A 23,475-nucleotide genomic window follows, 5' to 3' on the forward strand; every position below is an offset into this window, starting at 1 on the left:
TAAAATTAGCGATAAGTTTAATATTAGATCGTAAACTTCTAATTCGGTGAGTGGAACAAAAAATAGGTAAAGAACACCATTAATTTATATTAAGTGAACAAATAATAAACAATTTATATACCCTTGGCTTAAGAGATTTTACTTTCTGAAATCTTTCCCTGTAAAATGGTCGGAATAATTTCTATTTAAATATTCTGGCCGTTTCGTTTTCAAAATCTCGTCTAAATCAGTCATTCTACTATTAATAACGCATTGAATTCATCTGAAAATCAATATAAACAATATAAACACATAGGTTGAATGATAACAATATTTTAAAGGAAGAATGTTGATATAAATGAAAACAACCAAATTGCCTATTAATTTACTTACACTTGTTTGTCTTTAGGGTGTCGGTAAAACGACTCGCGATCACTTTATATCTTGTAATTAATACACCAAAACATAGCGCAAATAACACCTCTTCCGACCATTCTAATTATTGTGAGGTATAATAAGTTCAAAACTTTATGCTAATATCCAAAAACGTCCTGTTATACAGACGGTACAAATGGAGTAAAGTGTAGTTATCTCCTCGAACCACTAAAGGTTCTTTCTTCACTCCGGTTCTTAAATCTACAAAATCACAGAAATTATTACTTACGCAATTTGCTGACCGAGAAAAGACAGAAAGAATGAAAACTTACCTTCTAATCAGAAATCTCAACCGAAATGCAGCAACAACATAACAAGAATCTATGGAATAAACGTCTTAAATATCCGATAGACCTTCCTCCTTCTTTCGGATTATTTGCTCGCAACGGCGACTCCCCTTTGATCCAGGAGTCACATTTCGTCGCAGGCAAATCTTTGTCATCCTGCGGTAGATCAAAATTAAAATTATCGATCATCCCAGTAAAGGATCATTTTGAGTTTCTTAGAGAAAAATCAATGGTCTACCTGAATTGGGTAAACTTTGTTTTGCCGAACACTCGATTTGGCAACTCTTCTCCTACTAGATAGAAATTCTCATTTAATATTAAACAAATCTTATAAATTAACATAATTATCCATTGAATTTACCTCTTCTTCTCCATCTTATCAGTCGAATTTCGCAAAGAAACTTTTTGAGCGCAGTTAAACATTCCAACAACAATCGCAACAATTGGAAAACAATAAATCAGAAACCTTTGTTGAAAAATTCATGATAAAGACGTCATAGAATGCTATATTAATATTAAATGCTTTTAATATAAAAAATTTAAAACGTTAATCTACGTTTTGTTTACAAATTTCGAGGTAAAACGAATAGGTGAAGGTGTCTCCTAGCAGAATAACTGCGGTTAGAATTAATACAAATACTTTAACGCTGTTGCTATAGAAGTACATAAGTGGTATCTTAGCAAACGTAAAAAATGCAACTGTTTCTTGTAAAATGGTGTTTTGAAACAATTGTGATTCCTTGGATAATGATATGATAACTTTTTCACAGGTCGACCGGTGCATAAAAGCTAATCACGTGACTCTTACTGTACCAAAAAATATACATAGAAGCTTTGCTATTTCAGCTGACATTTTTAGAACAAAATATACGGAACGAACAGTAGTTGGCCTAATTTAACATATATATATATATATATTTTTTTTTACCTTATCACTGTACATCATACTTTTTCTTTGACAATAGCGTCATTCATCTAACACCTTCCATAGCAAAGTTCTGAATTGAAATTACGTGACTTTCGGTTCGCATCAGACGATCTTGTATAGTTAATGGAGGTTTCGTGCGTCAATTCTTACTATGTCTGATCTTCGATTTCATTTTCTTAATTTCGTTCTCGAAATTAAGGAAAGACAGTCGGACAGCCCGACGACAGTTGGAATTCATAGGTATATAATTCCATTTTCAAACTGCAGTCAAATTACGGAAACTCCACTGAAGATGACCAATCAGAATATTACATTTTTAAGATTAAGAAGAAGCACGTTCGGAATTACACTAATAGGCATACGTCATTAAGCATTTATGACGCACACGTCTGGTCTTCGAGACTCTATACTGCTGTACGATGGCTGGTGAATGAATCCACGATGACTTACTCACTTCTTAAAGACATATTGTAAAAGCTAAGTTTATACTTAATTGTAGTTATGTAAAGTTTGAATTGCGAGTAGAAACAGAATTAATTGACGTGTTGCTGATTATTTTGATGGAAATTGTCTTAACCGAAATAGCATACAGACGAAGATATAGCGAATTTGAATTGATTTATACTGTATTTGTTTTCGATCATTTCAGAACTTGTACGGACGTCCTATGGAAATAGATATGTCGAAACTCAAGCATTTACATAAAGAATCTTGGCCCGAACTTGTAAGTGTTATTTTTCAACGTCAAAATTAAAATTTTCTTATTTTACGAAATAAAATAACTGACTTTTCGTATTTCACACATTCGTTTCTGAAGAAAGAATCTTTTTAATTTCAATTTGTTTGTATCTAATTAAAATTTGCTTTCATTTTGAATTGTGAATAAAGTATTGTTATTAAATATTAACAATGTTTAATAATTAACAATAATTCTTCAGCATTTGATGAGTGAATATTATAGAAATTCACAAATAAAAAAAAAGAGAAAACGAAAAAATAGAAGTTTTTGTTTCTTTTGAATTTCCCTATTCTAAAATTAAAAGATTATCGAGTACAACTTATTAACAAATTTAATATTTTGTAGTTATTTGGTGAAAAATTATTATTTGAATATAAAACCTGTACAAATATAAATCGTCGCGTTTTTCATTTATAATTACAAAATAAGTGTAAAAATTTATGTTTTTCTTATCAGTTAAGAAAAGAAAATATATATTATAATTACACAATCAAATTTACATTTAATGAGAATAAAACAGTATTCGAGCAACGTATACTAATTATTTTACGACATTTTTTTGACTGAAGATGATAATCTTTATCAGTTTCAGATTATTCTATCATTTCAAGTTATGGTGTAGCCTCCCTTACATAATCGATCTCCATTTGTGCCCATGTTTGCCTATTGTTTGCCACTCTCTACCATATTGTGCCTGCTTGTCTCCTTATGTTCTTAAGTATGGACGTTACTTGAATCTTTTGACTCCCAGTGGATACCACATTGTGATTCTCGTGAACCATCTGTTGTCAGTTTTCTTTGCCAGATGTCGTGCCCATTGCTATTTCAGAGATTTAATTCTGTGGATTACATCAGTTACTTGGTTCTTTGCCTAATCCACTCTATTCTTCTGTGATGTCTCTTGGTTATTCCTAGCATGTATCGTTCCATTGATCTTTGGGAAACTTGGAGTTTCACTGTTATTTATTTCTTTAGTATCTAGATTTCCATAACATTTTAAATATTAATACGCTAATTTAATATTTAATTTAATTTAATTTAAGATATTTATTAGTCATATTAGGCAAAGGCCTGTTATTACAGGGAGTTATAACATAGAATGAACATTGATCATAGTCATAATTATAACATATTCAGTTTTTATCAGTTAGTNATTTAAAACTTTATATTAACGTTATAAACTTAAAAAAAATAAATTCTATTTATCTATTAAGAATTATTGTTTATTTCTGCTTAATTCTATCGCTTTTAACAAGAAATAGTTTTTACTTGATGCAACACTTGATGCAAACCTGAAGTTACGCTATTTCAATTGGAAAATTATCCCTGTAAAGAGTTAGATAAATGACGGAATGACTCTGTTGCTTCCACTCTCTTCCACTCTCCTCCTTCATAGGAGCAATTAGTTCTTTTCGCCGTTTATAGTCAAAATGTCGTAACGCTTTATACGCCTTTAATGAACAGCTAGTTTATTTTTCATGTTCTTTCAGCTTTTACTTCCTCCAAACGCTTTTCATATTTGTCCCTATTGAGCTAAAACCTAAGGTAAAACCTAAGTTATACCGAGTAAATGCTACTAAAAGTTCGATATTAACGATGATCACATAACATTTCGGACTTTTACCACAAAGATTTGGTAAATCTTAGATTTTAATGGAATATCTTAGAATTTATCACAGTTCGAGCATTTACAGTAACATATATATAAACAAATTTTATTTATACAGTAATAAATGACTTTGGTAAGTTGTATTTGAATTTCATGACACGCACAAATTTCAAAAGAAAATAATAACTACTCATTCTTTATTCCTTGGAATTTTATATTATTGTATTGTTAACAAATATTCCTCTTTGAACATCACTCCATTATATTCTTTAGGCTGAATAACAATATCTGAAACAAGTGTATCGCCTTTTGATATTTTTGCTTTTTTGTGAAAAACACCAGCAGCAAGAATAATAATAAGTAATGTTTTTAGTTTAGTTCAAACCTCAGATAAAGAAGGCTACTCTGCTATATCTTACCTAACACAAATTCAAATACAGTTGTCCCTCTATAGTCCGACGTTTTTTAATCCGACATGCTCAGTAGTCCGACGCACCTCCCGTCAAGGTACCCGTCCCCGTTATGTGTCTGCTTGCACAGAAGCATGTCGCGATGTGAATCTCCCCATCCAATTCTTACTCGATGACACACATTTCGTGTGTTTTATGTGAGCAGTTCTGTTCGAACAGTTGGAGTAGAGAATATTGTAAGTTACTGCTAGCAAAACAATGCGAAATATGTAATTATTTTCGGTAATCTGACACACCTTTGGTCCTATACCTGTCGGATTATCAAGGGACAACTGTATTTTTGAACTTCTTACTGCAAGTCGTTTGAAACACAATAACACAAATTACAAAGTTTTGTGTTTTCTGTGATACAGAAACTGTGGGTTCAGATTAAAGAAGGAACCGCAAGAAATATTTTGTAGATAACACGAAATAAATTAAATCGCCAAATTTAATTACACAGCTCTGGTGTATAGAACTTCCTTTTTACAGAAAAAGTTGATTAAGCTATCTCGTAATTTATAAAGTCGTAGAATATTATAATTTAAAAATAGTAAACCGGAGGTTGACAGAAGAATTAAATAAAATTTTAACGCAAGAATTTCCCATACAATTGATTGATTTGTGATGTAGTGTAAAGAAAAAGCTTCTCTGTTATACAATGACCCGCTTTACCCAGTAAATTTGCTGGACATCGCGTGTATAATTACAAAAGATTACAATCAACCATAAATGTTAAGACAATACGAAGAAATAGCGAATGAGTGGTGTTTTACTATAATAAATAATATAGAATAAGAACCAAATTAGCATGCTATCGATTTTATTTTCTTAATTATTCATATTACATTCTTTAAATTTATAATAATCATGGCATTGATTTAAATTTAAATTTATGACTTAATTATTTTTATTAGAATATATTTATATTATTCATTGATTATATTCGTCGTCGCTATATATTTGGTTTAGATACGTGGTCAGGCTCCAAATCATGTTTAAAGTCCGACTGTGCAGTTGTTACCTTGTATCCCATCTCCAATATTTGTTAGAATGTTGCCAAGCTCTTCGAAAATCATCAGACATCTAGTTTGGTTTGTTTCGTCTTTAGGAAGACTTCCGATGAATTGTCCAAGGCATGTCACTAATGGCTCGAAACAATCGCTCAGATATTCTTGACATTTGAGTTTAGCAAGCTGTTCGAGTACGCACTCTAAATTATCCGTAAGGTTACCGATAAGGTTGCAGTAATCCATATTAGCTGATGGAGTAAATACTGGAGTTTGGCCACCACCACATGTGGAGCAACTTTCCTCACGAGCATCCGGTCCAGAAAGTAATTTATTAATTTCCCTTAGAATGTAACTAGCGTTGATGCCAAGTTCTTCAAGTTCCCTTAAGCATTTCTCCAAATCACTTCCAAGCTGAAAAAAGAATAGTCGTAAATGCTAAACGTCAATCCTTTTTCAAACATAATTTAGAAAAATTATTAAACATAATTAGACTAATTATTAAAAATAAATTAATATAATTGATATTTTATCTTTGGCTAAAAACTTTTATATTTAATATTTAATGAAAAGCATAATGTTAAACTAATTAAAATATTAATCTAAAAATGTTAATATTTTTTTTATTTGTCTAATAAAGAAAGATTTAAATCGAGTAACAAAACACTCGCATAAAATTAAATATACAAATAGATAATGTAAAACAACGAGGGGTAAGTATCATCGTATAAATGTTATAATTCTCCAAGAAGACAGACAAACAGACGTACGATAACTTTAATAAATAATGAATAGCTTATTTTTATAAACAACTTGAGTCGTCGTGTTACAGAAAAATGAGACATTTATATTACCTTTCTTTTATTTAAAAACAAAAAAAAAAAAAAGCTATGACATAGCATTAAAGTATTACGAAATTGATTTTAAGCGAGGAAAAGTAACGAAATACGTAACTTAAAATATTTAAATATTTAATTTATTTGTGAATAATATATAGTTTAGAATAATGAACATTAGCAAGAAACAAAAGTTACGATAATACAAAATTATATTAACATAATAAAATACGTTCAACTAACCTCACGGACGATACACGCTGTGAAATTATATAAATCAATTGTCTTTAAAAGATTAGCCACAAATCCGATAACAGTATAATCATCATTGCTTGGAAAATTTAACTCATTAAAAAAATCACCTATCTCATCTAAAATGCCACCATCAATTGACGGCCATGATGGCCACGAAGGCCACATCTGCCTCTGACCAAGTTGTTTTGAGACCTCTTCAATTATTCGTTTGCCTTGCTTTCCTGCAGAAAAGGAAACACCTTTCTTCATTTCATTCTTTGACGCTTTGCTGTTTTCTACGGTTGCAATTCCTTAAATAAATAAATAAGTAAAGTTTAATTAACGAAAATTATTCTTTTCAAATGAACAAATTCGACATATATTTAATAAAAAAGTTTACAGAACATTTAAAATGGTGAGTGAAATAATTTTAATTCATTTAACTTGTTTTCAACATGTAACATCTCAGAAATTTCACGTAGAATATAAGATAACAACACTATAAAATTGAAGTTTAAGCATTCAAGACTAAATATTAAATTATCAATTTGGAAATATAAATATTTTTGTAAATTTTTAACTTACCGATAAGAACCACGAGAAAGAGGATGGTTTTCATGTTGCTTTCGGTTTGTTGCTCGCCGAAATATGCTTGCACGACCGTTTTCCATGCATTTTTATAGCCAAGTTCTACGTTGAGTAATGCTATTTCTCCTCCTACCTGTCAATCCAAAATTTTGACATTGCAGATGGTATTTTCAGTTTCGAATCCAATGAAATTACTTCAATTATTTACGTGGATGGTGCTCTTCCTGTTTAAGTATTATTACGTTTCCGGTGGTTATGCTTTACGGACCTACACAGAATATATTTTATATTTAATCTAAATCACCGGCAGTGAGTTTCAATTGTTTTCTAAGTATTTAAATGTATTTATTCAACTAANTAAACAAAAATATGTTTCTTATCTTAATCTGAATAACCGGCAGTGAGTTTCAACTGTTTTCTAAGTATTTCAATATATTTATTCAATAAAATTAATAGATAGAATTTTTATTTACTCGTATATTTCTCTAAAAATATATCTATATGTAGGAAACAGAATCGAATTAACATTTGAATCCCTGCAAATTTATTACAATTAACACTAGAAATGGTAGTTGATTATTTTAATGTTTTTAAATAACAAAAATGCAAAAAGAATAAATAATAATTTAGGTAAAAACAAACTATTCGACGTATAAATGAAAGTATACTTTTGTATTCTGAATTGATATAAGCATGTGTTCTAATTATTCGTAAATTAAGCTATTGTGAAAACCCTTTATATTAGACACGTCTAATAATATAAAGTTCAGATCAAGTTAACACTTTCTATATAATTTCTATTTGAACCCTGCACATCAATAAAAATTTCAACGTATCTTTAATTGATTAATATAAAATACAAATTAAATTATTTCTATAAAAATTAGTAAATTATAAGCTTTATTTTTAATTGGGTTTGCTAATTTTGTTTAATAATTCAACGTAGAAAAAACAAAAACACCTGGGATAATTGTTGAAAGCAACGTCATCAATAGCACATAGTGGCATACAGAGGTATTCTAATAAAAAAAATTATGTAATTTAAATTAAGTTAAAATAAAGTATTTAAGTAATTTCGAAGCAAAATTACGTTAATTTAAAATGAAATAAATATTATATTATATTATATTTTTAATAATATATTAATAATTTTATCAAAGCAAAGTAGACGTAACTCGAAACTACACGCAAACACTTCTTAATAGACACGTGTTGTTAACACGTGGAAACGTTGGTAAGAACTAAAACTAAAAATTTCGATTTAAAATAATTTAAAAATTTAAAAACTATTTAAGATAAACCATAATTTTAAATAAACTCTCACGTAAGATAACTTATATAGTAATATAGATCAAATACTATAATGTAGTATACAGTAATAGAAAGGTTAGAATTACTTCTAACCCTTCTATTAAAATTACTTTTATTAATATACACTTTTTATATTTTTGTCAAATTTTAATATAAGAAGTATTTATATAAAACTGATAAAATATAAGATTTATTTTTAATTATATTGCTGTTTTAGTTATGTAATTCAACACGAAAATAATAGAAACATATGAGACAATTATTCTAAACAACGTCATCAACGATGAAACTAGCATACTGAGGTATTGTTATTTAAAATTATTTACAATAAATTAAGTTAAAATAATATAATTAAATAATTTCTACTTTTAAATTATTTATTATATCGAATAGTATACATTAAAAAGTGTGCTTAACAGTTTAAAATTCAATATAGAAAAGTTATAAAGTAGACGATAACATTTAAATATAAATCTTAAATAAGGATTTCCATTTTTATCGAAAATAATAAGATTGTAATGCATAAGAATATAAATTATACAAATATAACAAATTAATAAGTTCAGGTAAATATCATACAAAATTATAAGTTCTTTATTTTTCTCATAGAAATAGAATGGGGTGCGTACAGTTGTGAGGTATTTTAATCTCTCACCATTACATCGTCTGTCCACATTACACCTCAATTAAATACATTAACTTCACATTCGTGTTTGATAAGTTTACTAAAAACAATAGACAATAAACGTAAACAAGTAAAGGGGTTTAAAACCTCTCAAAATCGTCCTCGTAGTAATAATTAAAATGTAATAATTAACTTAATATTTAACGTAATTATATGTTTAAAACATTTATAAACATGTAAAATATTTCAAATTCCATTTTCTTTTTAAATATAACTTATTTGAAATTATATAGATATATTTTATTAACTTTGAATGTAAAAATCTCTATATAAATATATTTGTAGTTTAAAAATATATAACCTGTAAGAAAAGAGGTTCTACCATTAATTAATCAATACTAAATTTCTTCTAGAAAAACAGAATTTATATTGACATTTCGGGTTTAATTAATATTTTAGCTGATTAATTGATTAACACCTCGGCATTGTGACGATATCTCAGTAAATACTTGCTCGTTTCTTGATTGCTTGCTGTTTTCTCAATTATTTGTATGTTTGTAAAACAGAATGAAAGTGATTTTGATAACACATCACTCAGGAAGACTCCTTTTTTATGAAAATTCATTTATTTTCTATGATTTACAACAAATATGAATTTCTATCCCAATGCCTCTGTTCAGTACTTATTTTGTTATACAGTAGAGCATCGATTTTCCGAAAGTCAATCATCCGAAACGTCAATCATCCGAAAGAATTCCAGTCGGCAAATTTAAATTTTCGCCAGAGCTGTGGCGCTTCAATCTTTGGCTATTTCTTGGGCTACTCAAATATTTTACGTTTTTGATACTAAATTAACATCTGAAGTATAATTTTTTATTATTTTTATATCTTTCAATATATTTATTTTGTTTGTACAAAATAAAAAAATAAATTTTAACGATACAATAGTCTTTGTTAGGCTTAACATCGAGGAAAATTCAACGCGAAGCGACACGCAACGGAGAAAAATTTCGACATCCGATACGTTAAACTATTTTTTCGTACGTAAATCAGTTATCCGAAATATCAGTTATCCGGACAACCCCAGTCCCCAATTAATTCGGAAAATCGACGCTCTACTGTATATCTGAATGTCCTAAATTCCCAGATACAGATTTATATCACTCGATATCAAGTGCGATTAGCTTGGGCTCATTGGTTTGTAAAGCTTCTGTAGAAAGTGTTGTGAGTTTTACAGCAAAAGTATTGTAAATCTTCCATATCTATTAACTACAAAAGCTATAAAAGCAACTCATTTTGTGTATAGTTTGATACAAATTTTATCTCTATGTAATTAGATTTCCTAGAAGAATATTTTTTATCTATGTCTAGCATTAAACGTGAACCCCTAATTTGGAAATCAAGTTCTTTTTTATTTCATAATATAAAAAGAATATTAAAAGAACCAGGATTATATTATGGGATATTTTAATATATAGAATGTTTTAGAAAATTAATTTAGTTTAAAATATTGTTTTATTTTAAAGAAAAAAAAAGAAAAGTTTATCGAAATATATTATTTTTAACTTTTTAAGAATCAGAAGGAGTTAAGGAGCTTCTTCTAAAATAAAAGTTTATGGAGAAATAGAAATAGAATTTATTTCTATTTCTATCTCCTTTTCACTATGCTGTTAGTGACATACAGCCAAGCTTTTATTTACAGGCTATAGTTTGAGCTTTGAATAAGTTTTCACCCTATTTTGGTTGCATCGATCCGATTAAGAAAAAATGAGATTAAGAAGTCCTCTTAATCAAAAGAAAATGATTTTCGTATTGCCTTCTCAGGTAACAATAGTAATTACTGTAAGCTCTCGTTTTAGTAATATGAACCGCTTTTATAGAAGATATAAATTAGACATTCCTAATAACATTGTTTAGCATTAATAACAAAGTTTAAAGTCAACTGAAAGTCGTCATTTCCTACTTCATCCTGTTACCCATAGTCTCACATATTGTTTTCCAAATTAAATTACCTTTGTATTTAGTTATTCCATTTATGAAGTAGCTCAAGAGTTGACCCAGATGTTTCGATTATTTGTAGCTACTTAATTAAGAAAAGGTACAATCTAATTAAAAGTAAAGCTTAGTTTTGGAATTTGGAATTTTTGGCAGAAATCCGTTTGATTTGAAATTTATTTATTTCAAATTACTTTGCTTTATTACAAAATTACAATGACGATGGTGTAATTAAATAATTAAATAGTAGAAAACGTGTAGGTTGTAATAATGAAAATCATATAACTTTAATTTAAAGGGGCGATTATTCTACATATTCGATCTTCTCCCTGGTGTACTCTGTTTCTGACGTAGTAGAAAAAACCAGGAGTCAATATCCACCGAACAGGTCGTATGAAATAAACGTATTTTGACGATGACGCAAAACATTTTAAAAAATGACAATGACACATTATAATATACAGTAAAACATGCTAATGTGACCACTGAAAGGACCAGCTGAAGGTGATCATNCCCAAAACTCCTTGACTTCTTCCAATGCGGCCCAGAGAAACAAAAAGGTTGGACACTCCTGGTCTAGAATATGTTAGCGATTGTGTTCAACCACTTATGAATTGCCTTTCAGTTACAGTTAGAGATCTTCCTAGAAACCCAACAGACCAAACTCAATGTCAACAGCTTTACACTGAGGTTGCCAACATTTTAAATAATCTTGATACTGTGTTTAACAATGGTAACTGCACGATCAGTGTAGCTTAAACATGATTTAGAGCCTGACCACGTATCTAAATTATATACAGAGACGATAAATATAATCAATGAATAATATAGGGGAGATCGGGGCAAGATCGGCATGTTAAGCTTTACTTAAATTTTGTGTAATAAATACTGCTGTAAACTGAAAAAAAAGCTTTGCATATTGTCTATTGGAATGTTACCTTACTANAGATAAAACCCCGGAAATTTAAGAACGCGACGGCTTCTTCTCCCGAAAGTCCCAATTGACGGATCTATTGTTATGCGTGTGTCTCGCACTCATCTTCGTCTCCATCTCCCGACCTCAGATGGACATCTTACCATCAACGGAAGTCAACTGCATCGTCCCGGGTTCGATGGAATTGTTCATTCGCAAACAAGGGACACTCCTTCAAAATGAAACTATCTTGGAAAAGAGAGGAAGACTTAGAGGCCGCAGCCGCTGTAGAACTTCCAAAATCGCGGAAATCTTGTAAGCATCTTTTGTGTATAATAAACGGGTTGTGTTTTTGTAAACGAGGCATCTATTTCTGACTCAACTGTTTTTACATGTCGTTGATTGTTATAGCTCTCAGCAGTCCAAATGGCAAGGGAGACGATGACGATATATATCACATATTATCGTTAATTACGTTTTTTTTTAAATTCTCCCCTCCCTCGGTCCCCACACTGTGTATAGTGACTGTAATGAAAAATACCAGCCCAAATACTTTCGACAGAAGTTTCTCAAACGAATGATCCTAAGCATATCGTCAGTGATATTACATAATAGAAATAGCCAAAACAAATCTATATATAGGTATAAATGTGTTTATATATATACTTATTTATAACAGTATATATAACAGATGATATGTATGAATATTAATACTACATCAACTTAGAGTAGACATATAAAAGAACTTGAATAAATTTAAAAAACCTTTCCCTAAATGTACTCACGTGAAAATTTAACTTATTTTAAATTAGAAACACAATAGTTTGATTTTATAACTTCTGTAGTGTGTAGATTTGAAATATTTACAATACATTCGACATACATACATACATACAAGGAAGACATCGGCCGTACTCGAAGTGTTTAGCCAGCAGAAAAGAGGATAAGAGAAAGGGGAGGGGAAGAAGAAGTGCTAGCAGATAGATCAGTGTTTTCACAACTTTTTTTGTGCTATGCCCCAGCTAAGCCTTTCTAAAATTCTTATGCCTTCCTAACATATACAGCGGTTATAAGGTTAACTTAAACTCTAGACGAGTCCATTTTCAATTGCCCCTTAACAATCGAATTGTCCCCCTGTGAGGCGTGGGCTCCACGTTGGAAAACACTGAGACAGATAGTATAGAAAGGTAGGATCCCTCTGAACGGCCTACATATGGCTACAGAACCCTCTACGTTTGATGTTGGGATGCAGTTTTTAGGCTGCAAGGCGGTAGTCTTTCAAAGGGTCTAAAAGTAAACCTGAGTGTAGCAAACATCAATAATTGAGGGCCGCCACGAATACCTAAATGTAGTAGTTAGTGCCAAGTGGCTGTTAGTAGGAAGACATATCTACTTAATTCTAATAAAACTGTATGCGATCGGAATCTTAATACTACTTAAGAGCTAGACAGATAACGCGAAAAGTAAACAAACAAAACGACAAACTAGATCAGACGAACGGGGCAAAACCTCAATAACTTTTTATTTTGTTTTTTCTCTCTATTATTTATTTATTTATTTTTATTTTATTTGATCTTTTAAACAATAACTTACTCACTAACTAAACTAACCTACCATAACCTAAGACGAACCTAACCAGAAGACTAAAGCTAACAAACTCTAATCTAATTTAATCTAACCTATGATATCCTAATTGAAAACCAAGTAAGAGTCCGTAATCTAACTTGCAATTAGGACTAACCGAATTTAAACTGAAAGAGAAGACAGAAAAATAATTAAAATACAAAGTTAAAAAGCAGTTATGTACCGACAGTTGAAACAAAGCAAGGAAAAGCTAATTGCCATTCGTGCCCCCAGAGAACTCACTAAAGGACATAAATGTCAGTAGATGATGGAACATTGTACTCGTGTGAATGAGTTGGCGCGGGTTGCAAGGCCAGTTGTATCCTTCAAGAAAGAGCAGCTCTCATTAATTAACCTCTCAACTACTTTTTTCCTGTTTCCTAGCTCAGTGGTCCACCAAGAAATTTTTCTGTGTTCACAATGTAAACCTCGGAGACAATAACGCAAGAGTTATTGATCGTATTTTTAAGCCTGGAGACAGGATTGTCTAATGTGTCCTGCGTGTGAGGCTCTGGACAGGTCCGAACCCTCACTAAAATTCGCGTTAAAATAATTTTTTTTTGTTTTTAAATATAGTAGTTAAAAATATATTTTTTGTATGAAAACGCGATGATAATGTTTAAACAATAGAAGAATGTAAGTCCGTGGACCATCTCCGGTTGGAGATGGTCCGTGATGGTTCGTAAACTTCGATTTTGATCTCTCCCGCACCCCCGAAAGGTTTCGAATTGTTATCAGATGACAAATAGAGACTAATCGGTAAGTGGAATCAAAGCAAAACAGATAAAACCCCGGAAATTTAAGAACGCGACGGCTTCTTCTCCCGAAAGTCCCAATTGACGGATCTATTGTTATGCGTGTGTCTCGCACTCATCTTCGTCTCCATCTCCCGACCTCAGATGGACATCTTACCATCAACGGAAGTCAACTGCATCGTCCCGGGTTCGATGGAATTGTTCATTCGCAAACAAGGGACACTCCTTCAAAATGAAACTATCTTGGAAAAGAGAGGAAGACTTAGAGGCCGCAGCCGCTGTAGAACTTCCAAAATCGCGGAAATCTTGTAAGCATCTTTTGTGTATAATAAACGGGTTGTGTTTTTGTAAACGAGGCATCTATTTCTGACTCAACTGTTTTTACATGTCGTTGATTGTTATAGCTCTCAGCAGTCCAAATGGCAAGGGAGACGATGACGATATATATCACATATTATCGTTAATTACGTTTTTTTTTAAATTCTCCCCTCCCTCGGTCCCCACACTGTGTATAGTGACTGTAATGAAAAATACCAGCCCAAATACTTTCGACAGAAGTTTCTCAAACGAATGATCCTAAGCATATCGTCAGTGATATTACATAATAGAAATAGCCAAAACAAATCTATATATAGGTATAAATGATATCCAGATAATTGGAAGAGGCGACATTTTTGGAATATTTTAATATTGTGTATTAGGCGAGATTTAGAGAGACAGTGCAGTTTCTCACTTGTAAGATTAGCATATTCTGATAAGAGTGCAGAAAGCGAGTTTTACCTGAAGGTTATTTAAATTTCTTTTCTTCCAAATTATTTCATTAAATAAACAAATTTCTTCGTATCTAAAATTTTGTAAATTACTTTTAAGAAAAACAGATTAAATTATTTACTAATAAATATAAAAATGTATTATTTTATAATAATATAAAGTAAATAATTCAGTTTCTTTATCAAAAATGGGTTTTTAATACTTTTATAACAGCGTGAATTTTAACAGAACTTATTTCGAAAGCATAAGGCGGGATAGTTCTGCCCAAAAGGGGGTAGCTCCTCAGTGATGGTAGAGTCCCGTCATATACAAATGGATCATCTCCAAAAAAAATTTCTGAGAGTCTTCGAAAGGGTTCATACTGCCACATTACGGGCCATTCAATCGTCTGAAAAACTTGCATGTTGATATCAAATCTAGAACTTATTTCTGGTCCCGTTTTTGTCAATCATTTCTAAAAGTAGATTTCCATTGAATAACCTATTTGTGTTTTTCTTAATAATTTAATAAAAAATCCTTTTGATTTAGGTCAATGAAAATGATGCTAATCATATAGAAAATTTTTCGTGCTGTAGTTAAGAGATGTTTCTAATAAGAGGCAACGCTTTTGAATGTTAAAAAACTGGTTTAAGCAGAAAAATAAACGTTTAAAGTAATCGGTATGAGTAAATAAATATTATAACAAATAAAAATGTCGATTTGGTAAATTAAAATATACTTATAAATTCGTTGATTTGCAATAAGTAATGTGACTATACGTTCCATCGTATACAGTACCTTGAGAAATTATTAAATCCATTCAATATAGTCCTAGTTTTTGTACTGTTTTCTTATTGTCTTTCGTAATATTGTTTAAGGAATATGTATTTTTTATTTTCTATGCTATCGTCAACACTCACAATAAATTTTATATAGTATATGACAAAAAAACTGCTATAGGTTTATATTAAGGTATAGCACCATAGCATGTTGATGAGAATGAAAGTAAAAAAAGTACGTATGCAAAGTGTTTCTTGTTATGTTTCTTGTTTCTTGTCATAAATTCACATTGATTAAGTAACACGGGTGAATAAACACATATTTTTTACGTATCTAAATTTANGATAACTCGGCATTTTCACAAACTCGGCCACCCTTCGGTCCACATTAGGTCGAGTTTTCGAGGTTCTACTGTATTATACGACTCTATAAGTTACGAGATAGCTTAATTAACTTTTTCTGTAAAAAGGAAGTTTTATACATCAGAGCTGTGTAATAAAATTTGGCGATTTAATTTATTTCGTGTTTTATATGTTATATGGCCAAGATCCTACTTATTCTTTTGAGTTAATCACTAATCCAGCCACACTGTCTTATGATGTCAAAGATAATTTTGCGAGTGAATTAAGACTGAGAATGAAGGAGACACATCAAAAGGCACAGGAATATTCTGAACTAGCTGCAAAGTCAACACAGGAACGACAAAGGAAGCAGAACAAACCATTTCGTTATCAAGTAGGGGACATAGTGTTACTAAAGGGAGTAGTAGTTCCAAGAGGAATAAAAAGGAAGTTAGCTACTCGATGGCCAGGACCTTATGGAATTATTGCCATTTTAAGCCCTGTAAATTATGAAATAGAAAATATAAAAACCAAAAGAAAATTACATGTACATGCAAACAGAATAAAACCCTCAGTAGCGAGAGAAGAAGTCAACTTGCCTATAGAACAGTCAGAACTTACTCTACCAAAGGAAGTTATATCATCCGCCTCTGAAAAAGACCCACCATTAATTATTGATCCATGGGATGAGTTTATATTAAATGCATTTCTACTTCCTCACCCACCACCTGCACTCGAGGAAAAAAGTGATGGAGAGGGGGAAACAGAAATATCTGAAGAGGAAGAGGATACCGAGGAAGGACCGACTCACCCTTATGCTCTCAGAAGTGAAGGACCGGTCGAAGAATTCATCTGGGTAATGCCAGTTACTCATCGACTAGCAGATTTTCCTCTCCTTAGGTTATAAATCTTCCTTTTTAATATAATAATAAAAATTAAAACGTGGCGGCAGTATCTCTAGTAGTTACATCGGAAGGAAATAACACATGGCTCTCTCTCTCCTTTTGAAATTAACTAAACTTAAATATCTCTGATTATTGTCGTGTTATTAAAATAATGGCTCTCATCCTAGCTTTTCCAAGGTCTTATGTACTATAGACTCGCTATTGTGCCGGCCAGATTCCGATTCGACTTCTCCTGATTCCATGTTCCGTGTTATGTTTTCTCTCTTGTCTTCTTGGGTTTTCTTTCTGAACAAAAGTGGTGGAAAATCACACCCCCTTCTACTTTCAAGATGGGTCCTTGATGTATCCTTTTATAGGCTATCCCGTAGATGAGAGTAAAGGGCAAAGAATATCAAATGTATAAATGTATCAAATGTATATCAGAATATGTCCGGACTATATTTTTTGGATTCATTTTGTTTCTCTTCACAGGTCTTCTTTTTGCCCAGAGATGTTGTGTCATTGACCAGGTAGTGTCAAGATAGAATAACGATTTTCTAGTGTATTCCTCTTGCCTCTTCCTTATAAGGAACTTCTCCAAGGATTCATATCAGGGTATTTCTCCCTAAGTTAAAGGTTCTATAGAAAATCTCACACGGATTTTGGGATGGTAATTCTTCCTTCAAGGGTTCATGTTTGGAAATTATGGCTTTCTCCATCCTGATTCTACCGATAATGCGGGCGTCGGCCTCTTTCTTGGTATCATAATAATCATGACTGTACCTATAATAAAATCGATTTATCCCTTGCAATTTAATTTGTGGAAAATTAAAGTAAATTATTTAATTAAATTTATTTAAGTGAAATTTATGTAGTTCAATTTAAGAGTCTTTCCGGAGTATCACATTTGTGGATTTCGGGAAACTGGATACGGAGATGCGACTTTTATATGACCGTAATTCTATTCTATAAAAAAATAAAAAATTAGCGAAATACAATTTATTGCTTCTTTATCAGTTACATCAACTGTAACAAAGAATGAAGTGCAAGAGTAATGTAAATTGCGATAATAAATTAAATAAATAATTCAAAATCATAGAAAAGATATCTAATGAGTGGTTTAGTGATGCTATTTCCACTAGAATCATCTGTTTTAGGACAGGTATTCGCGTTTTTTTTCCTTCTTCTTCTGTATAAGTAATGTGCCAAAAACCAACAGGTGTTTTCAAATTGTTTCTTTTTAGGAACAATTCCAAGAAAGACGTTCTTAAATTTAATCTGTTATCTGTTGTAAAAGTCACGACGATTTATGTAGCGAGCCGTCGTACAAATGCTGATGAGTTTACTTTTAAATATGCCAGTGGCGTGACGTCATTAGAAGCATTGGAAGCGCCGCTTTCCTCGTATTCTCTTCTAATTCTTTTTGTCTACATTCTTGTTGCTTTTCTAGTAATTTTTTCTTGTAGGAAGACGTAATAAAAACCTCGTCTTCAAATTTATTTTCTTTTTTCCTCTCTTTCTCAATTTTTCTCTCTATTCTTCTTTCATATTCTCTTTTCCTTAACTCAGCAGCTTTCATTAGTGATTTTATGTATTTAGGTTTTCTATCCTTCTTAACAATTTCTTCTTTTTGCCTTTTCATATTATCATAAATATGATCATATTGAAAAATAGTTGGATCATCTTCTAGTATTTTTTTTATGTCCACGGGTGTTGTTGTTTTCTTTCTTTTATCTCGAGGTGGAATTTTCAGTTTGGCTTTCCAACCCATATCATCACTAATAACATCTCTCACATTATTCTGATTCACAACTGAATTTGCTGCACTTTTCATTACTGAACTTGCTGGACTATGGTTAGTTGAGTTTACTAATGGTTCTGTATGAATAGATGCCATGATATACTCCAATAAATGAAATGGAAATAGCCACAAGGATTTGTTTGCTCAAAAACTGATAATTTGTACCTCAAATATACAATATCAATACCTTCGTTATTTTATCTTGTTTCAACCAGTAATGTTCATCAACGTAGCGACAACACTTCAAGTATAAAGCAAAGCAACGTCTAATGACAATTACTGTCAGAGCTGTTCTTGACATCTTGACATGAGACTAGGAAAATCCTTCTTTTAATAGGAATTAACAGTAACACGGGGAAATAGTAAACATGCTGGGGCGTAATATGGAGGATGCATGACTAGTCCTGTCGCGAGGCTGGGAGCTATCTGTTCAACCGAGGGAGGAACAGCAGAGTTGGGTGACAACTCTGCTATTCCTCCCTGCTCTCTATGACAATATCCTTGATGCACTTCCGGTCATATGGATTCTGGTTCTAATAAAACACCTAATAAAGGAATCCCATTCTCTATAGATAGCTGCGCTTTTTCCATCCTCTTCTATGCATGGCAGTAGAGTCCCGAACTCTTCGTGAGCTTCCTTACCCTTAATTACATGATTTGTCTCATGTAAACTAGTGTGTGGTTGTTCAACTAGTTATTTGGAACTCAATTATATTTTACAGGAGTCTACAGAAAACCGGGACCAGGTGGTACCTCATGGTAGCATCGTGGAAGAAGGTGAACGTGAACCCTCTATTCCTTTCATTTCCAATAGATGTGCCTCTAGAGCTTACCACACTATGATCCGAAGTATTCAAAAATATGACCGGTCGGATCGACCTACAAAACTTACCATGGCTGTCATCCCAGAGGGATATCAACCCTCCCCAGCTTATTATTTAAGACTCAAAAGTCAACAAGACTGGGTGAAATGGGTAGGTTACATACAGCAGTTTGAGGCTAGAGGAGCTCCCCGGCCTATTATAGATCTTATAGCTCCGTGCATATGGGTCAATCCTCCGCCTCGTCCTCTTTCACCCATTTTCCCTATTGAATCCCCGGATCCCTCTGACGAAGGATCATCAAGTGGGGAGGAATCTAATCAAGAGGAAGACAGCTCTTCGTTTCCTTCAAGATTATTCTCTAACCCAAGGGAATCCAATTGTTAAATAATGGAGAAATTATGTAATATCCATAATTTTACACTTTAATAATAATGGAAAAAAGGGGAGATACATTTCTTCACTAGGAAGTTGTACAATTTAACTTGTGTAAAAGTTGATTTATATGATAATTATCTATGTAAAATAAATAATAAATATAAGAGTTTTAATTATATTTTTAGTTAATGCAAGTATTAGCATGTATAATACCTAATAATTTTGTGACATGTCCAAGTCAACTACTCTGTATTTTAAGAGTTCAAATAAACTATAACGTATCATACACTATAGGATATTATTTTTCTTAATTCTTGATAGGGCAAATTTTCCCCCGAACTGCCTTTCTATGACAAGGCTCTGGCGAACTACCTTCCTATGGTAATGTCTTGAGGAAGGACTGCCTTTGCATGGCGATTCTACGGGGCTGAACTGCCCACTCTAGGGTACTACGTCTGTCGTACGCTGCCTCTAACTAAAACCTCTTCTCCGGGGTATTTTTTTAACTAGTAAGCTAGGCGGTACAATTTTGAATAAATTTTATCACAACCTCTATATTCTTAGGAAAAACAAGAACCATTAAAAGTCCATCAACGGAGACTTAGACGGTTATGGTTAAACCTTACAAGCATACTTCTCCTCCTTCTTTTGTACCCTATTCAAGGCTCTTCTTGTCCAGAAGATCAAGAATTTAAAAAGGGAACCATCTTTATCCATCAAGGAAACTTCTTAATGACTTCTAATCATTGGACTTTTATAAATGACATTGATTCTTTCGAGCGACAGGTACGTTTATTAACTCAAGCTATTACCTTCCTAGAAAACATGATGTTACAACGAGAACAAGTTACGCCCAATAAGCCAAAAGATCAAACTCGATGGATTTTACCTACTCAAAATTTTACGGTGTTGAGATAATCTTTCTGTCGTTATCAGAAACTATACTACGAATTGAAGGCCCTAGTAACACTTCCTAATATCTTACGAGAAAAGAGGGTACTGGTTGATTTCGGAGGTAAGGCTTTAAAATTTCTATTTAGAATCGCCACCACTGAAGATGTAGAATTTCTAAATGCGGATGTTTCCCACTTAAAACAGATAAACAAAAAAACTATTCATTTACTTCGGTCTCAAGCTACACTCTTAAATGATACCTTAATAGTATCATTTAAGAGCGTAGCTTGTCATCAGTATTATTCCATTTTTAAAAAAAATATTGATACCCAATGACTTCCCAACTTATTTTTTCATCTAAATTAATTATAAAAGATTATTTATTACTAACTCGAAATGGTAGATCGTCGGATGCAAACACTTTTCCGAAATTTTTTCTTATTTTCAAATTGCTCGCTGCTAATCTCTACAACGTAACGGTATTCATTAATAATCGACAAATACGGTTCGTGAATGATCGATTTCTAAAATATTATTATGTTCTAGCAAACAAACAACGTTTATGGTTTCTGGTATCGCCTTCAAAAACTTTAATTTCATACCGATATTTTCTAGCTGGTTCACGCTAACGTGGGATTCGGAGCCCGATTTATCGAGTGTAAGATCGAAACAATATAAAGTATAACCGTCTTGGTACTCGTCGTAGTATATATTTATAGATTTATGATGATGAATACATCCGGTATCTTCGAATGAGATAAAATTTCTTGCATAAATTTTATTGCTATAATACGAAGTATAGGGTTTAGAAGGAATCATTTCATTGTCTTTTGATAAACATATATAATTTAAATTATAATTTATAAAATTAAAAGGATTACACTTCACATTTCCATTAAATGCAGAATTAGAAACAAATCCGAGAGTTATTCTATACAGTAGTTGGCCGATAACAACGTTTGATATACTTGTAGACTGAATCCTGCTAGTTAATGTAAAGACTTTAACATCTGTCCTACAAAAGGATAATTTGATTATACCGCTTTGGAGCGCTTTTTCAATTCCTATCTGTATTGACGAACTAACGTCTACTTTATTAGTTTTCAGCAATGCGTTTTTAATAATAATTCTATAGTCGTCGTTATTTGCCATTAGCGCAAAATTTTCTTTACATCTCTCCAATTTAATTCTTAGGTCTACATTGTTTGTTAAAAGCTTAGGCTGATTCGCTAAATCGATATGAAGACCTCCCATTAAATCTATTATTCTACTTTCTTTGCTGATGTTAAATCTTTTAACTAAACCATAGTTAGTATTATTTTCATCTAACGGATTTATCAAATCCATTTGTCCAGCAGTATCTTTAAAAAATAACACGCTCGTTAAAAAAGTTTCTTGCACTTCTATCAAATTAAATAGCAACGCATCTAATATAGCCCAGTAGGAATAATTAACCTGCGAAATTACAGGCTTGTCATTTAAAAAAACAGTACATTGAGAAAAAAACTATTTAAAAAATAATTAACAGGAGTAAATTTCTCTTCCGAGCAGAGGTTTGATCCATCTTTCTTTAGATTTTCGCTTGAACACATAGATAAATCGAATGTAGATCCATATAATGCTCACTCGATCCTGATATAAGAAACTCTATAGGTGCTCTACTATCGCTGATGTTCGTCAGAGGTTGAGCAATCACTTTATAACTATTGTCGATAGCCGATTGTGTGGAAACAGTATTAAATAAATCTAATTCGGATTTGGTGCAGCCACACAAATGGACGTTCATTGTTTCTTAATTACCAAAAATATCGTTAAGTTTTCGCTTCTTCTTCTTTTGCGACTGAGTTACTCTTTTCGGTCGTTTTCTTTTTATACCCGATCCTGTCTGCACTTTTTTAAGTACGTCTTCCTTAATTTCAGATTGTACATCTTTAAAACGATTTTTTGTAGATTCTTAAGAAGACTTCCCTTCAATTACATCTGATCTGACATTCGATGCAAATTTTAAAGCTTTACCCCCCAGATGCCCTTCTACTTTACTAAGAATAGGAATAGATTTACGAAATAAATCTTCAAAAAATACGTATCCTCTCTGTATTTGCGGTCCAGCAAAATAAGTCCCTCTTCCGAATTATCATGTAAATAATTGAAAATCGTGTTTCAGTATTGTTCCTTCTGCTTGATTGCAGTAATAATCTATACAATCTCGCGGATCGAGCTCCATTTTCTACTTCACAAAGACGAACTGACGTTAGTAAATAAAATATACCAATATTTATATCTGTTTAAAGGATAAAACTAATAATGTCTTTCTTCCAAAAAAGACAATTTCTTTTCCACTAGCAGTTCTCAGCTCGATTTCAATTGTATCGATATAATTACGTTTTAACGGAAGATATAGTGGTGATTGGTAGACTCTAACTATTTGATCTGCCTTTTTTCTTATTACAGGTATAACCCTTAAAAGTGGAGCGGTTATATTCCCAACATGATGAGAAGCAACGATATTC

At 31.8% G+C, this 23,475-nt stretch overlaps 2 protein-coding genes and 1 long non-coding RNA gene across 3 annotated transcripts; all 3 read right to left on the reverse strand.

The window, feature by feature from the left end:
* Nucleotides 1-143: 143 nt before the first annotated feature.
* On the reverse strand, nucleotides 144-1,165 carry LOC111622059. The gene is made up of 5 exons (XR_002756187.1): nucleotides 1,063-1,165; nucleotides 940-994; nucleotides 687-857; nucleotides 373-615; nucleotides 144-262 (listed from the first exon to the last, which is right to left on the reverse strand). It is a non-coding gene; the product is annotated as an uncharacterized LOC111622059 (long non-coding RNA).
* Nucleotides 1,166-5,362: 4,197 nt separating this feature from the next.
* Nucleotides 5,363-7,228, reverse strand: LOC111622039. The gene is made up of 3 exons (XM_023364350.1): nucleotides 7,092-7,228; nucleotides 6,516-6,817; nucleotides 5,363-5,850 (listed from the first exon to the last, which is right to left on the reverse strand). Exons 1-3 carry the CDS (start codon nucleotides 7,123-7,125, stop codon nucleotides 5,425-5,427), a joined length of 762 nt encoding a protein of 253 aa, XP_023220118.1. The 5' UTR covers nucleotides 7,126-7,228; the 3' UTR covers nucleotides 5,363-5,424.
* Nucleotides 7,229-21,451: 14,223 nt separating this feature from the next.
* LOC111622087 (uncharacterized protein F54H12.2-like) lies at nucleotides 21,452-22,312 on the reverse strand. Its single transcript, XM_023364406.1, has one exon. The coding sequence runs from the start codon at nucleotides 22,310-22,312 to the stop codon at nucleotides 21,452-21,454; it is 861 nt and encodes a 286-aa protein (XP_023220174.1).
* Between the last annotated feature and the right edge of the window lie 1,163 nt (nucleotides 22,313-23,475).

This window comes from Centruroides sculpturatus, unplaced genomic scaffold (genome assembly GCF_000671375.1).
Source record: "Centruroides sculpturatus isolate CEXI.00-Female unplaced genomic scaffold, Cexi_2.0 scaffold11, whole genome shotgun sequence".
NCBI classification, from domain to species: Eukaryota; Metazoa; Arthropoda; class Arachnida; order Scorpiones; family Buthidae; genus Centruroides; species Centruroides sculpturatus.

What these genes read in the sequence shown, in the direction of transcription:
- LOC111622039 (XM_023364350.1), bottom strand. Translation starts at nt 7,125, where the DNA reads ATGAAAACCATCCTCTTTCTCGTGGTTCTTATCG. An exon ending in CTTTCTCGTGGTTCTTATCG is followed by an intron (nt 6,818 to 7,091) that starts GTAAGTTAAAAA and finishes TATTTATTTAAG; the next exon opens with GAATTGCAACCGTAGAAAAC. An exon ending in CAGCGTGTATCGTCCGTGAG is followed by an intron (nt 5,851 to 6,515) that starts GTTAGTTGAACG and finishes TTCTTTTTTCAG; the next exon opens with CTTGGAAGTGATTTGGAGAA.
- LOC111622087 (XM_023364406.1), bottom strand. Translation starts at nt 22,312, where the DNA reads ATGGATTTGATAAATCCGTTAGATGAAAATAATACTAACTATGGTTTA.